Raw genomic sequence first — 15,787 nt, 5'->3', positions numbered from 1 at the left:
ATTTCTCTGTTTTCAGGTGGGCCATGCACAGATACAGCTCATGTCTCCTTAACCACAGCAACCAAAAGATCCTGCGATTCAGGTAAATCTTAATTTCTTTTTAAAAATCACATCAAGCTATATAGTATGCTGAAGGAGAGAACAATATTAAAAAATAACACTGGGAACCAAGAGCTGCACATTCACCACGCAGGTGTAAATAACCACAATCACCCACACTCACCGAAACATCAAGAATTACCAAACCTCAAAAGACAGCTGAACAAATTGTTAAGGTTCCCAATACCTTTTAAAAAATCAAATTAGAAGTTACCATTTATGCTAAAATATACTACCGTGGAGGGACACTCCTTACTTCCTGCAACAAGCAAGAGAGTCCTGAGCTGTCCTAGGCCATGACAGGTACCACTGCTGACTACTAATGTTCCTTTTTTGGCAATGAGCACAGCTGTAGGAGATGGGCAGTAGAAAAGCTTTGCTATGCTGCAATGCATGTCACTCAATTTATTCGAGGCTGAAGGGCAAGTAGTCCTCACTCCTCCTACCTTTCTAACAAATGATACCAAAATTAAGCAAAATTATAGCTTCTACCTTTGCAATGGCAATATTTGAAATAATAGTCAGTTATTTGGCATCCTAGCCATAGGAGATACCCACTGAAACATTCTGGAATTGAACAGTCTACACAAGTGTCTTGGGGTGCACCACCTTATTTACTGGCCATCTTAAGCTATGCTTTATGATCTGGAAATAGCACAAGTGTAGTCTTAAGATTTTCTTATCAGCAGGATATCAGGATCCTGTCCACTGCAAAACCAGTATGTGACTTTTCTCTCATATATATGTGTATATATGAATCCCCAGGACAAATGTTGAAATTCTTTGGTATCAAAAACCTTGGGATCTCCATTGCTAGATTTAAGACCCACCCCAGCAAGATAATCAGCTGAGTTACCTATACTCCATCAGAATTCCTAGTTTCCAAGTGTTTGAGGGTGGGAAGAGATTACTAGCTCTGTACAAAAATAAAGTTTACTAAGATATCATTCTTATTTAGAGTAAGAAAAATAATAGCAAAACAGATTTTGGATGAAGCAAGCACAGCGCCCACTTCATCTCTGGGCAGAAGCTGGATACTGAACAAATTCTCCCCCCCTTTTTTTTGTTCTTTTTTGCTGTGGTCTTACTTCCATGAACAAAGAGAATGGCTTTCATTGACCATCAATACATGGTAGCAAGCAGTAGATGCCCCTTGGTGTCTTAAGCTTGGGGCCTCGTTGGGCCATGAAGCCTCTGTGCTTAATTGCCCACAGTGTCTCAAGAGAATGCAAATGTGTAACACGATGGTAACCTCCTTTTTGAGTAAATAGGTTCTGATGTGTGCATAGGTGTCAAATTAAGGGCAGTGGCATTGATTTTGACACTCAGTGTAGCTGCATGAAAACTGATATGTCATTAGCTTAGGGATATGCCTATGAATGCATCTAAACTAAAGAAACAGAATAATTTTGGAAAGGGGGAGGCAGGAAAACTTCCCCATTTCTGAAATTGCAGCAGCTAATAGTGATTCTGCTACATTCACTAGCATCATACGAAGCCATTTATGTTAAGGTAGAGATAAATGAAAATGCCCCTTAATGGTTAGCTCCAACATTCTCAGTGCTAAAATATTTTGCGTCTAAAATAGCTGTGAAGCCAATCTTCTCTATCCCAGTAGTCCGGCCTTGTATTTTCTGAAAAGAAATAACCACATAAGATTCACAAAGGAATGGAACGGCATTTCCTGCTTTATTCAATTTTCACCTCTGGTAGGTTTGGTGTCTATAATACTTTCACACTATTAAAATGTTTATGTTGAATATATTGAATAGGAAAAGTGTTGGGGCCCCGTCCCTTTTCTGTGTAAGTACTTATGCGGTAAATTTGGCCTTGGCCTTGGCCCTGGCTGCATTCACATGTTTGCAGATAGCATTTATTTTGACCTTTATAAATAGGCATGGGCAACATTATTTGCATTTTAATACAAACTTACCTAATTTGCACTTCCCAGACCAATACAGAAACTGAAACACTGTTACCCTTTGAAATTTGTACTTTTCTGAATTTTGTAATGCCATTTTTGGACCAAAAAATGGAGACAAAAATGCATATTATTATAGAGAATTTTATAGAAAAATATGTGTGTTAGTACAAAACACAGTTTATTAAAACATTACTTTCATAAATATATGTATTAAGCAAAATTGCTTTAAAAATACATACATTGTGAGAAATGAGAACAAGATGTATTATGTACCACTTAATGCCAAAACAGGCTTCTAAGCAGTTTTGAGAATATAAACACCAGTTTCACAACTTTATTGAAATACACTGTAATTAAAATGATAGGGTTATTTTGTGCAGACTTCTGTGTCAGTTTACGAATCTAAGCAAACTAAACTTCAAAACTGGGAAAATGAGAAACTGAGAGAAACAAAAAATGGCAGATTTGTCTGTGCCTACCTTCAAGCTTAATACATACCTTCTAGCTTCTTCCTGCAAGAAAAGTAGTCCCAGTCAAACAGGACATAATTCCGCCATAGTTTGTAGAGATATTTATCTGTTAAGTACAGGGTTGTGCTTTGCTAGATTGGGAGCAGCAGCTATGATTGAGCCTTTAAAGCTTTTAAAGGTGTCAATTTGCTTGGAAATGCTAGAAAGTAAGTGCAGTGGATATACCAAATCCAACGACTAGCTTCTTGGCTTTGGCTGTTATTTTTTTTTAGCTTCTTTTACGCTCACATTTTTATCATGCATAATATGTGCAGCAAGGACAAAAAAAAACAAAAACCCCACAACCCTCTGGTTCCACCATTAATTAGGTATGCTATTGCTCTGCAGTGGTAAAGTGTCTGTGCTAACAGTATAAAAAAGGTTAGTGAGGCCTTTTATTATAAAAACAACTTTGAGAGAGTTTTGTTGTTTCATTTGACCTTTAAGGTGCTCTTTAAGGAGCTCTTTAGTATTTGACTGGTGGCGGGCACCATGTTACAAATTCAGCTCTCTTTGGACCTTCTCACTGGAAGGCATGTGATGATGGAACACCGACAAAGGTGTACTCTACATCATAGGTCCTGGCAGTGACAGCGCCCATTAATGACACTTTTTTACCCTGCTCACTGCTCCGTTGTACTAATAGAACAGCACATCAAGCAAGGCTGTAAATAAAAGTTATCACCTAATAGGCGGGCACTGAAGTGGAACGTACAGGAGCTGAGGCATAGAGGCCTTATTACCGCTCATCAGCAATTATAAACAGGATAAAGTGTCCAGGACTTGCACTGACACAGCAGAGGCTAATAGAGGGTGGGAGATGATAATGTACCAAGATAGCATGATGGATGTTGATGGAATTTTACTGTCTGGTTTTGCTGCCTATTTCTGATATCAATTGTATTATCTCCTCCATATTTCCATATCTTTTTTCCGGAGGGGAGGCAAAATGTGAAAGGATGCTATGCATTTAGTACACTGCACCCCATGGATTGCATTTAAAAGATTTGAGGTTACTATCGTTATGGTTACTATACATTAAAAATAACTAACATTGGCAAAGTGTCTATCGTAGGCCCCCCTGCACCCTAGGATTTTATTTTCTTTTTTTGTACTTCTGCAAATCTTGTTGATAGCACCTCCTTGGTTCTCAGGAACCCAGTTTGGGTACAATCCTGTCAGTGCTCACGAGTTCAGCTTACTATTAGAGGAAATGATAGTGTCTACACAAGTGCATAGTGCCTTCCTCGCACCATTAAGCAACCACAGCCAACCAAACTATGTTTCACTATTTAAATTAGTTCTTTGTAGAACTCCATCTGCTGTGTGAGCATGCATGTGCATCTCTTAACATACAGAGCTTACAGTAACTCAAATTGGAATTGCATCTTGTCTGGTTCAGTAAGGGGCAGGTTAGAATTCTCTCCAATATTCCTGCACTATATTAGTGTAACATCTCGGAAAATGAAATTGAACTGCAGCCATGTTTCTGAGGGTGCATGGGTCCCACCCCCGTATTTCATTATATTTATGGATCACTTCCTATAAAACACCTTGCAGTGATTTAACTCTAAAAAACAATTACATATATAAAAAGTAAAACAATTTCATATATAAAATATTGACATATATAAATAACATATGATGACATATCAGCAAATATGCTTTTACAAATACTTTGGGTGATATTCAACTTCTTACTCATATTAGATCTATTGAAATTAATGAGTATGACTTGGTCAGGTCCATTACTGCCCTGGGTGGTGATCACCTATTATCTTTCCTCCTGCACTGCAGCAGATGATTTCTAAATCATTTTACTCTGTACTTTTGTATTAGGTATTCTCTTCAGTTCTACAATAGTTGTGTACAACACTTTTTGTATGCTTAATTTTTAATCATCATGCCATGGTTGGTATATCATTGATTTACCAGTTATAAAGCTGTTTCTCTGGGGTAGTTTAAGTCAATGGCTGAATATTAGATATTTCTCTTAGTCAGCAGCAGAGACTTTCTTCGGAATAATTTGTTGTTGAGGACTGGTTAAAATCATAAATTGGCTGTTTCTATGCAAACCAAGTTTTCTGTTTCAGCCTTTCTCATTGCAGAAATAATTCAAAATAAGGTTAAGTATAATAAGTGTTTTATTTTTAAAAGCAATTTTCAAATTCTCTATTGTAAAAGGGCCATTTTAAATGTATTTTTTAAAAAACACAAATGGAAACTAGAAATGGAATGTGTGTACAATCTCTTCTACACAGCTATAGCTGGGAAATAAGCAATAACTTCTTAAAAATTGTTGTCTTATGTTTTTAGTTTCTAGCAGCTACAAGCAAATGCAGATTTCAAAGGCTATGATTTCGCCTTTGAAATACACATCACATACCTTGCAAAGATCTTGGTTCCACAGTTCCAAGTTTGTAGCAATTAAGACTCAAGGCAAAATATTGTTTGTTAATAAATTGTGTATACATGAAAATTGAAGTAGCGCTTGTTCTGAATAAATTTCTTCAGTGGGCCAAGCAGATTCCTCTAACCAAAAGAGTGTTGCCTATTTCTTAAAACCATGAGCTGTCTACAGACATTTTTATATGGAAAAGTATAGATTCTGGTGTTTGTTCTTTGTCTTCTCTCATTCCTCAGCAAACCACCTGATCAAGTCATTGTTTGTTCATGGCCCAGCACTCTTACTGTCGCTTCTTGCTTCTGGTTTCCTGTGTCTTTTCCTTCCTTTATTTTTCTTCTTCCATCCCTTCTTCCCTCTACAACCAGTGCCTAATGTGCAGAATTCTTGATGGATTTCATTTTGATATCTTAAGTTCCTTTTTTAAATAGTCGGAGGAACTGTGGCAGTGATGTTTGAAGGCTCATTAGTTATTGCCCTTACTGATGTTTGCACAGTGGTTGGGATCATAAATGTCAATCTCTCAGGCTATGATAGGTCTTTAAAAAAAAAAACCTCCCTTGAAAGCCATGCCTCAAATACTGTCATCATGCCAGAGATTAATCTAACGAGTCCTTTCTTGAGAAGCAAGTAGAGATTGAGGAGTTTTTTCTCCCTTGATACTTTCTATCTTTTTCTCTCTTCCTTCCTGTTTACATATTCCCTTGTTCATCTTCCCCATTCTTATCTCTGTTGAGGAAAATAATTCTCTGAAACATCAGGGAAGTGCCACAATTGCTGTTAGGGAAGCTATGTGTGTGCATGTTGTAAACTGTACTGTGTCAGGAGATTAAGAGATTGAAATTCAGCACTGACAAGTCCTGACACAATTCATTTCAGAATTATGAGACGAGAACACTGAATAATAAAGGCATGAACAGTGACCGTAAGGAACAAATGTAACTTGCAGCCAGAGACAAAACAGTTTTTAAGGCAAGTCCTCTGCTTCAAGAATGCATTAGAAATTTTGATCTTCTGAGTGACTTAATTTCACCTTTTTCCAATATTGCAGAGTATCTACAATTAGAAGAATGTGCATCCTTAGAAACTGTACACTAGTGAAATCCTTCTTTTCACTTGTGTTGTGGCAGCAGTACACTGTGGTAAAGACCACCCTTCCTTTCTCTCTCTCTTCCCACCCCCTGTTCTCCAGTGAGATCTCACCAGGTTCCTCAGCATAGTGTTACCCCAACCTGGCCTCATGGTTTGGATATCACAACTCAGACTCTGGCTTGTATCTAGGCAGCTGAGGAGGGCATGGAGAGAGAACTTTTAGCAATGTGCAGCAACATGCTGCGCTTTTACATTTCAACCTTAGTTTGTTTTTAACTACGGTCTAATGTCATGAGTGAACCAGGCCAGAATCGACATTAGTTTAAGCATGTCATTTGGGGCATGGGGCTACATAACAAAGAAGCAGAGGTGAGTGACAGTTGTAGAAATTCAACTTTTCTATGTTCATGCCTGTCTTGATTAAAAAGTATTTTGCTTTGTATGGAAAGTGAGGATAGGTGGATAGATTCTCACAGTGTGACATAATCTCTGGACACTGGTTTGTCCACTACCTATTCTGTTTGTTGTTGTTCCTTCCTGGGCATGGGAGCCCATTTCATGAACACAATACAAGCCCCGGCTTTCCTCTGTGTCTTGACCACTGAAGTCAGCCTTCTTGGCACAGGGTGAATGAGCACAGAACTCTGCCTTGCGCTTACAGCCCCCCCCAAAAAAAAAAAACACCTGTGTTGTAACCAGCCTCATTACTTGCTTTCTAACCATGAAGAGTGGGGATGGGATCTTGGGATCTCCTTGTATGGAAATTCGCTTCCATTAGTATGAATGGCCAGGTGAGAGGCAAATGGCATACCTGTTTGTGTTTGTTCACATTTAGGAGTGTTTGAGCACATGTTATATATGTGTTACTTTCAAAATGAAGGTGCCGCAAGACATTGGACACTAGCAGCAATTCTTTGGTAAAACAATCATATTATTTATGTGTTCTTTGAGAAATAGAAAAGTGGAATATAAATTTATTTAATAAATGAGATAAATGTAGGCATACTCCAATTATACTAGGTGCCTGTTGTTGTTGTTGCTGCTGCTGCTGCTGTTGTTGTTATAATACCCTGCCTTTCTCCCTAGCAGGGACTCAAGACAGCTTACAGCTAAAAATAAGAACAATTAAAAATGTAAAAAAATAATCATAGAAACAATTAAACATTGATAGTGTGTATATATTATATATAATCTATTAATATTAGTCAACTCTGGCTTACAATGAAAAGATCCACTAGAGTGCTGTTGCTTTAAGCTGCTTAATTAACCATTATCTATTTATAAAATATTTCCAATGAACACATTAACATATTCTGAAGCCTCTACTGCTGTGACTTGGAAAGACAGTAGTCCCATTCCCTCTTAGTCTTTTGCCATCTCCAGATGTCCCGCTCCACTTCCCATTCTTTCAAGATACCTGGATGGGAGAGTAAAGGAACATTTCTCTCAGCATCATTGCTGTTCATCATATCATAAGACTAAAGATTCCACACTAGGAGAATGGGGAGTATGGCACTTTCATCTGTTTCCCCTTTATGATAACCCAGAAGATGCAGGGAGCCTGTATGGGGCAATTGCTTAGTAACTCAGGCAGCAAGTTTAAAACTTTCCCATCACGCCACACACTCTGTCTCTACATGCTATTATGTAAGATGTTTGTTGTAGTAACCAAATTGCTTTATCAGGTGTATCCAGAGACCTAAAATCTTACTGAACTATTCTCACAGAGCTTTAGGCATGCAACACATTGAATAGTTAATGTTACATATAATCTCAAAGTCTAGGGCTGAATATGCCATTCTGCTTTTAAAAATACTATTGGATGATAGCCTTATGTTAGCCCTCTCGTGGTTTGAAATGCAGAACGGGGAAGTGCTGGCTTATCTAGTTAATGCATAACCTTTCACTTGCACTACGTTATTAGAAATATTTAGAAATTTAACTTGCAGTTAGTTTGTACACTTGATTTTGATCAAAATGTAATATACTACACATAGAAAGAGAGAGAGAGTAGAGTAGATTAAATACAATGGCCTGCTTTGCATGTAATAAGCCAGAGTGAATGAAACTATGGTAAGGGGAGAGAGACTTTGTGCTGGCCACCAGGCAGTGGCCTTTTCCACCTGCCTTTCCCACCCTCTGGCCCTAGGAGCCTTCACAGGGAAGCTTCAGAGGAAGAACAGTGAGGGAAGAGAGGAACCTTTGGAACAGAGTTGTTGCCACATGCATTATGTGCACGTGTCTTTTAATAAACTGAATGAATAGAGTGGAAGAATATGAGTCATGGGGGTGGGGAGTGTGTGTATATGAATTAAACAGTGCTTAGTTTATTTTATTGGTTGCCATTTCGTTAATGTTGTTAATACTGTTTTATGGATTATGAATTCTGTAGTACTTTGTGAATCCTATGATATGACTTTTGTTGTAATTGTGCCGTTGCCTATTTTTGTTGTTGTTGTGTTAGTAGTTTTTTATAGACTGTAGTTGTTTTACTGATGATTTATAATTGTTTTACTAAAGATTTGTTAATTATGCTACATGATTTATGTTGTATTTGTGATGTTCTGTTCTGTTATTGCTATTTATTGTTTGTAAGCCGCTTTGTGATTCATGTGAATAAAAAGCAGCATAGAAATATAATAAATCACATGAAGAATGCTAATACACAGTACGCAAATCACACCATATGACACCCTCCTCACTTTGCCTTGCAGTGTAGAAAACATCCCAAGCACTGCCTTAACATTGTATGTAAACAGGCATTCGTAGTTTGTTTTTTCCCAAGCACACCATGAGAAAAAGCAATGATGAAACCATGGGTCACACATAATACTAAATCAGCATTCTTATTTCTTTCCTCCCTGCATGACAAAGTGGGGCAGGCAGGCGTAATTTGAGCAACGTGTTCGATCCTGGTAAACTATTGTTTAACTATGGCTTACTATTACAAGCAAACGAGGCCATTATATAGATTCCAGCTGGGCAGTCTAATCACTTGGTCCTCACTCGACACATCTTTTGATGTGGATTGTAGGTTTGAAAATGCCTCTTTCCACACTGTGGCATTCTGAATGTTATGGGCATTAAATGTGTTAGCTTCCCTCTTCCTGTAGGTGGCTTACCTGAAGTACCTTTCAATTTACAGCTTTGTAAAGCAATTTTTTTCCTATCTCCACTCCTTCTCAATAACATTAGTTTTCCGGGAGAGCAAAAATTACAAATAAGGTTATTAAAATATGTAGTACCTTGACTGGCTTTAAAGAGAGATCCTCAAAGGATTTTGGATCTGTAGCGGTAGGTACATGTTGTGTTTAGTTTATCTTGTCTGTGTATAATCATTTACATTTAAATTGTTGTTCTTGTAGAGAGAGGGAGGCACAGTACGGTGCTTTCATGTGCCGTCGTGGTTATTGGAGCTGCAGCTAGCACACTGTGCCCTAAAAATCTCTCTCCCGCTCAGCCAGGAAATAGGCTGAATTTGCGTTCAATTGTTTTTTCTTCAGAAGCAGAATTGGTTTGTATGTAGTCATGACAGTGGGGAGGCTGAAGATGTATAGGAAAATCTACAAATGAAATGAAAAGCAAGGCTTGTAGTTGCCTAGGCTGGTGTTTTCTCTCCATGTGTCATCACAAAGTCAGAGCCACAACCAATTGAGAGTAAGAGTACGCCAACTCATTTTGCATTTGGTTTTGTAAACCAGGAAGGGGCCTTGTGGGGAACAAAGCTAATAGCATCTTTACCTGGTGCCTGTTTTGACTACTAATTGGGTTTATATATATGCAAGGGGATAAAAAGAAACACACAGTTTGCCAGCGATGCTATATGCACATCATTAATTCGTGACTAAAGTAAAGGCCTCACGGAAGAAAAGCTAACACTGTGCTCCAATGTTTCTCATAAAACAACAGATTCACAGTCGGAGAACGAGGCATCTCCTGAGAAGCGGCCACGATTATTGGAGGACAGTCATGACAGGCCTGAAGAAATTAGCCGTTCTAAACAGAAGAGCAGACGCAGGTGTTTCCAGTGCCAAACAAAACTGGAGCTGGTACAGCAGGAACTGGGATCATGTCGCTGTGGTAAGGACTCTTACAAACTGCCCCACCCCACACTTGTATGTCGGGGGGGGGGAATCTGGGTCATGTTGTTGTGATGCAGCTTGCACCGGTGTAGAGAAAAAATAATGAAATCTGTACAGTATTGGAAGTGGCTGCAACCTTACAAAAAGTCCAGACTCTTAAATCCCTTCACAAGTATACTAAAGCTTTGTACTCCATGTGTGAAGAGGTAGGTTATAAAGGTCAATTATACATCCAAGTAAAGATATATCAGTTTGTTGGATTTTCCTTCTGGGCAGTAGCTCCGTGTTTCTGCTTTTGTGCCAACAAATGCATCATTCATCTGATATTAAAGGCATGGGTCAATTCTAGTGACTCCTCACACATGGGGGAGTCCCAGTGTCTAGTCTTGAGCTTCCATTCTTGTAAAGGTTTCTCTGCTCACTGCAATGTGAAGAACAGCTGTGTTTGAATTCAGGGATCTGTACATGGTACCTTGAGGGGTCATGCGCAGATAGTTCTTTATTGGAGGAGGGAGGATCAAACGCAGTGATTCATCAGGAAACCAAGGGATCCTTTGCAACATAGCAGCAATTATAGGAATTGCTTATGAGGCACCTTGAACTACATAACAGAGAAATACTCCAGTTCTTTTTTCCCCAATAGCAATGTACACCCTGTCTCCAGATGTCAATACTCTGTTAGAGGAACCAAATTTGTTGCTGTGTATTCAGAGTAAAGGGGCGCGGGTGGCGCTGTGGGCTAAAGCCTCAGCGCCTAGGGCTTGCCGATCGAAAGGTCGGCAGTTCGAATCCCCGCGGCGGGGTGCGCTCCCGCTGCTCGGTCCCAGCGCCTGCCAACCTAGCAGTTCGAAAGCACCCCCGGGGGCAAGTAGATAAATAGGTACCGCTTACCAGCGGGAAGGTAAACGGCGTTCCGTGTGCGGCTCTGGCTCGCCAGAGCAGCGTTGTCACGCTGGCCACGTGACCCGGAAGTGTCTCCGGACAGCGCTGGCCCCCGGCCAATAAATGTGAGATGGGCGCACAAACCCCAGAGTCTGTCAAGACTGGCCCGTAAGGGCAGGGGTACCTTTACCTTTACCTTTATTCAGAGTAATCTGTGCATTCGCCTAATATTATTCTTTCATGATGTGCATTAGGTATGAATTAAATGGCCAAACTGTCTGTACAGTTATAACTAAGGGTTTTTACATATGTCTAGTTAAATCAACATAATAAAGCAGGCCATCACTGCAGAACATTTAGTGCATACAAGCTTGTGATTTAAACATTTTTTGGGGGGCTTTCTCAGTAAAATGTGAGCTAAATGATGAGAACCGCCGTCATTGTAACATGTCTCTGTACATTCTGTTTGCCAAGCATGATGTTTGCACTAGATGCTATTCTATTATTGCTTCTGTCACAGTTTGAATGAAGGAGCTTGTTAGTGTCTCTCTGAAGAATATACTCACAGATAATAAAAAAAATCTATTTATTTTCTTCTTCAAACTCTTAAGTTTTAATTGAAGAAGTAATTTTTTTGTTTCATATCACACTGGAAGCAACATGCTGACCTTTTAACTTCGCTTGGTCTGTGGGTGTGTTATATATAAAAATATAAATAGAAATTACAGATATTGAGTGTTTGTATCACACTTTAGTAGAAAGCATTTTCCTTCTCTTTAAGCAGTCATTATGTGCTAACTAAAATGCACCATAAAGACTTAAAGATACTATTTTTAACAGCCTGCTTCTGGTCTTCCAGTAATATCTTCAAATCCAAATACTTATGGGTTTATATGTTCAATCCAGCATAGTTTTCTTTTTCTAGGCAGTGTTGTCCTTTGAGGTTCCTTTGCAGGCACCTAGTATCCTCACTGGATATGTTCCTGTTTCATTTAAAGTTCATAAACTTAATTACAGTTACATTTGCAGAAAAGTCCACTTGAAAACATGCAAATAAATTCAGAGTGACAAACCAAAGAACCCCCATCCTGTTCTCTGTGTGCAAGTTGCATTCTTTTCCAAAGTAAGAGTTCCTTGATGGCCTTTTTGAGCTCCCAAATGTTTGTTGATGCATTCAGAGATGAGAATAGAAGATGCTAATTTGCAGCTTAGTCAGCATGTTAACCACAGGGTGCTTAGCAGACCCATTTCCAGACCTATTAACTGCACTACCATAATATTTTAATAACACAACACTTTGTAAATTATCTACTTTAGAAAATACACAGCAGGAAAGCTTGATAAATATGGATTTTGGAAGGGCACATGAAGCATGGATAGGGCAGTGGAGATTATAATTATTAGGCTATATCTGAAGTGGGCATGTCAGGGACTGCTATAAGCCAGGCCGGTGCTTATGTTGAAACTACCTTGACATGTTTGCAACTATTACATTTTAAGTTCCTCAAGCAGGGATGGGCCATGTAGTAGCTTAATCTATACTACCACATTCATGGCCTGACAAATATTATTCCTGCTGCTTCTCCCCTCTACCTCTCCCTCCCGGTAAACAACAGCACCCTGCCTGCTGGGAAGCTAACAGAGTGGCTCCACCCCACCCAGGAAGCAGCCTCTTGTTTAGTGTGATGTCCATAACTCCGTGCCAAAGAAAAAGCACTTCCTGTGCCTAAATAGGCTGAGCTCGAATCCTGGCAAAACAGAGCCACGGTGGTTGAATGGTTCCCATGTCTGAAATATGGGTCAACTGCTGGCCCTGGATAGGGTTGCACTGCCCTCAAGGAGCAGGTACGCAGTCTGGGGATGCTTCTGGATCCAGCTTTTTCACTGGAGGCCCAGGTATCCTCAATGGCTAGGAGCATCTATTACCAGCTACACCTGATACAACAGCTGTGACCATTACAGGACCAGGAGAGCTCAAGCACGGGTGACTTTAAGTTTGGATTACTTCAGTGCTCTTTCTGTGAGTCTTCCCTTGCTGTTTGGCCCAGAAACTAAGCATATAGCACTTCTGCTCAGAGGTCTGCACTGGTTCCTGATTTGTTACCAGGCCAAGTTCATTGTGTTACTATTGGTATGTAAAGCATAGCTGTCAACTATTCCCTTTTTAAAAGGGAAATTCCCTTATTCCGAATAGGATTCCTCGCAAGAAAAGGGGAAAGTTGACAGCTATGATAAAGCCCTTAACAGCTTGGGACCAATTTACATGTGAGATCACCTTACCCCATATATGCCCACTCAGCCACTTAGATCTGTGGACCTGGCACTATTGCAGATGTCACATGATGCTCATTCCACAGTTGTAAGAAGTTGATCTTTTAATGTAGCAGCACCTGCCCTTTGAAACTCCCTGCCTGTTGACATCACATAGAGCCAGTGTGGTGTAGTGGTTAAGAGCAGTAGTCTCATAATCTGGGGAACCGGGTTCGCGTCTCCGCTCCTCCACATGCAGCTGCTGGGTGACCTTGGGCCAGTCACACTTCTTTGAAGTCTCTCAGCCCCACTCACCTCACAGAGTGTTTGTTGTGGGGGAGAAAGGGAAAGGAGAATGTTAGCCGCTTTGAGACTCCTTAAGGGGAGTGAAAGGCGGGATATCAAATCCAAACTCTTCTTTGCTACACTAGTCTACATTACCTTGGACTTAGATGACGCTTGGAGTCCCTTCTCACTCAACAACTCTATATACGAAAACGTTTTAAGCAGGAAATGAAAACTTTGTTTAAGCTAGCCTATCCAGACATATATATGTTGATTTGTTTTAATCTTTCACTGTTAATTTTAATTCTCTTTAAAATGCTTTTAATTACTTGCTTTTTAATAGATAATTTTAATATTTTTTTACAAACCGCTTTGATGTTTTATTAGTCAAGCAGTATATACATTTTGTTAAATATAAATAAATAAATAAAATGCTATATTGTTTGTTCAGTGCATTATAAATTCAATAAACAGTGCACTGCCATTGGGGAGATTTTATGTGTTGGTCATGGCATATACAAACAATATTAGCAGAGTCCATGTAAGCAAAAAGCAAATCCCGGGAGCTGGCCCTCTGTTGTTAGCTGATTAAATTCTTTGGTATCTTTTCCATTGCAGTAAGTCCCAGACAATGGAGATACCGAAACAAATTACTGAGAACATTATTAAAGAATGTATAGACTATTTTAAAAATCTGATATTTTCACTATTAATATTTTCCAGCTTTGTCTAGTTGAGGATGCAAAGTTATATACAGAACAAAATTATAAGTAAAAAAAACACCCCTGAAAGGCTAACTGTGGAAGTGTTTAGAATAAGGGTCAGCTTGACCTTGTTGCTCCTCAATTTTTAAAACAACGTAGAGGCACCTTATGTCAGGTCTGCTGAGAAATTGCTAATTTTGATACTACAAGTGTTTCAAAATATCTCTCTGTGTATTGCTGCTTAAGAAGTTTGAAGGACAGATTCCATTTAGGAGTCATCAGTGTGGGGTTAATAAAAGTTGTGACTTACCCGTTCTACTGGCAAGCTAGTACAAGCCAGAAAGATTGTTATTATTATAGTATTCTTTGGGAATACTACTCAGCTGCTGAAGAATGAATTTTATTTATCTTCTGTGGGTACAAGTTCTTTCTACATATATGTCATAGCTGGAAGGCAAAAAAAGGAAATTATCCATACCAATACAGGTTAGGCTAACATTAATGAAGAATTTGTGGATTTCTGTATATTTCTGTAACTTTGAGCAACTATAGCAGCTGAATTTAAAATTTAAATAGCAGAAAATAGTAATAAACATTGAAACTCTAAGTTACTCATTTCTGTGTCAAATAATAATAATAATAATAATAGGATTGTCTTTTTCAGATGTATAATTCTGATTTCTGGGGTTCTTAATTTCCACCACTTTATCAGGACACATTTTAGTTTTGTACCTGCTCCCCTCCACCACTCCAAAACATGGGGCTATATCTGTTGAAAATATTTTTAAAACTGAAAAGTTAATTTTTGGAAGGCATACCTTGATTTTGTTTGTTTGCATCTGTGCATATAGCAAAACAGATAGCTGGAACTTTGCACTTGTACATTTTTGCCTTTAAGTTTTTATTTCAGCTTTTATATTGTCAATTTTCGTTAAGGAAAATGAGTAATACTTCCCCGACAGCAAAATATGGCAAGAATTAGTTCTTTCGAAAGGAGGAATTTCTACCTTCTTTATTTCCATTTTGTTTTTTAACTCTTCTCTAGGCATTATTGAATGTCAGTTATTATAGAAAGTTGATAACATATGATTAATCTGTTCTGTAAGTTTACCCATGTTTGTGTTATCAACACTGCTTAATAAATGGTCATTGTACCAATTTCCCATACATTAAAACTTCAGCATAATTATTACAGCCAATACAGTGGTACCTCGGGTTAAGTACTTAATTCGTTCCGGAGGTCTGTTCTTAACCTGAAACTGTTCTTAACCTGAAGCACCACTTTAGCTAATGGGGCCTCCTTCTGCCACCGTGCTGCTGGAGCACGATTTCTGTTCCTATCCTGAAGCAAAGCTCTTAACCTGAAGCACTATTTCTGGGTTAGCAGAGTCTATAACCTGAAGCGTATGTAACCCGAGGTACCACTGTACCTGTTGCATTTCGTTTTCTTCTGACCTCACTTCTTTCAGCCCAAACCACCACCCCAGAAAATAGAATAGCCTCTTCATGCAGCTGACAAAAAAGGATCTTCGGCCATGAAAGCTCTTCATGATCTT

The 15,787-nt window shown here is 39.0% G+C and overlaps 1 protein-coding gene across 1 annotated transcript in view; it reads left to right on the top strand.

Annotated features, from left to right (window-relative positions):
- The window catches only part of ZFAND3 (zinc finger AN1-type containing 3), a 135,171-nt gene that overhangs the window by 100,985 nt on the left and 18,399 nt on the right, over positions 1-15,787 (top strand). Inside the window, exons 5-6 of the mRNA XM_082214900.1 lie at positions 17-82; positions 9,938-10,108. Coding sequence (XP_082071026.1) covers positions 17-82; positions 9,938-10,108 — 237 coding nt within the window. The remainder of the gene's footprint in view (positions 1-16; positions 83-9,937; positions 10,109-15,787) is intronic.

Source organism: Podarcis vaucheri (assembly GCF_965113315.1).
Source record: "Podarcis vaucheri genome assembly, chromosome: 3".
Taxonomy (NCBI): Eukaryota; Metazoa; Chordata; class Lepidosauria; order Squamata; family Lacertidae; genus Podarcis; species Podarcis vaucheri.
This window is presented reverse-complemented; position numbering and strand designations above follow the sequence as displayed.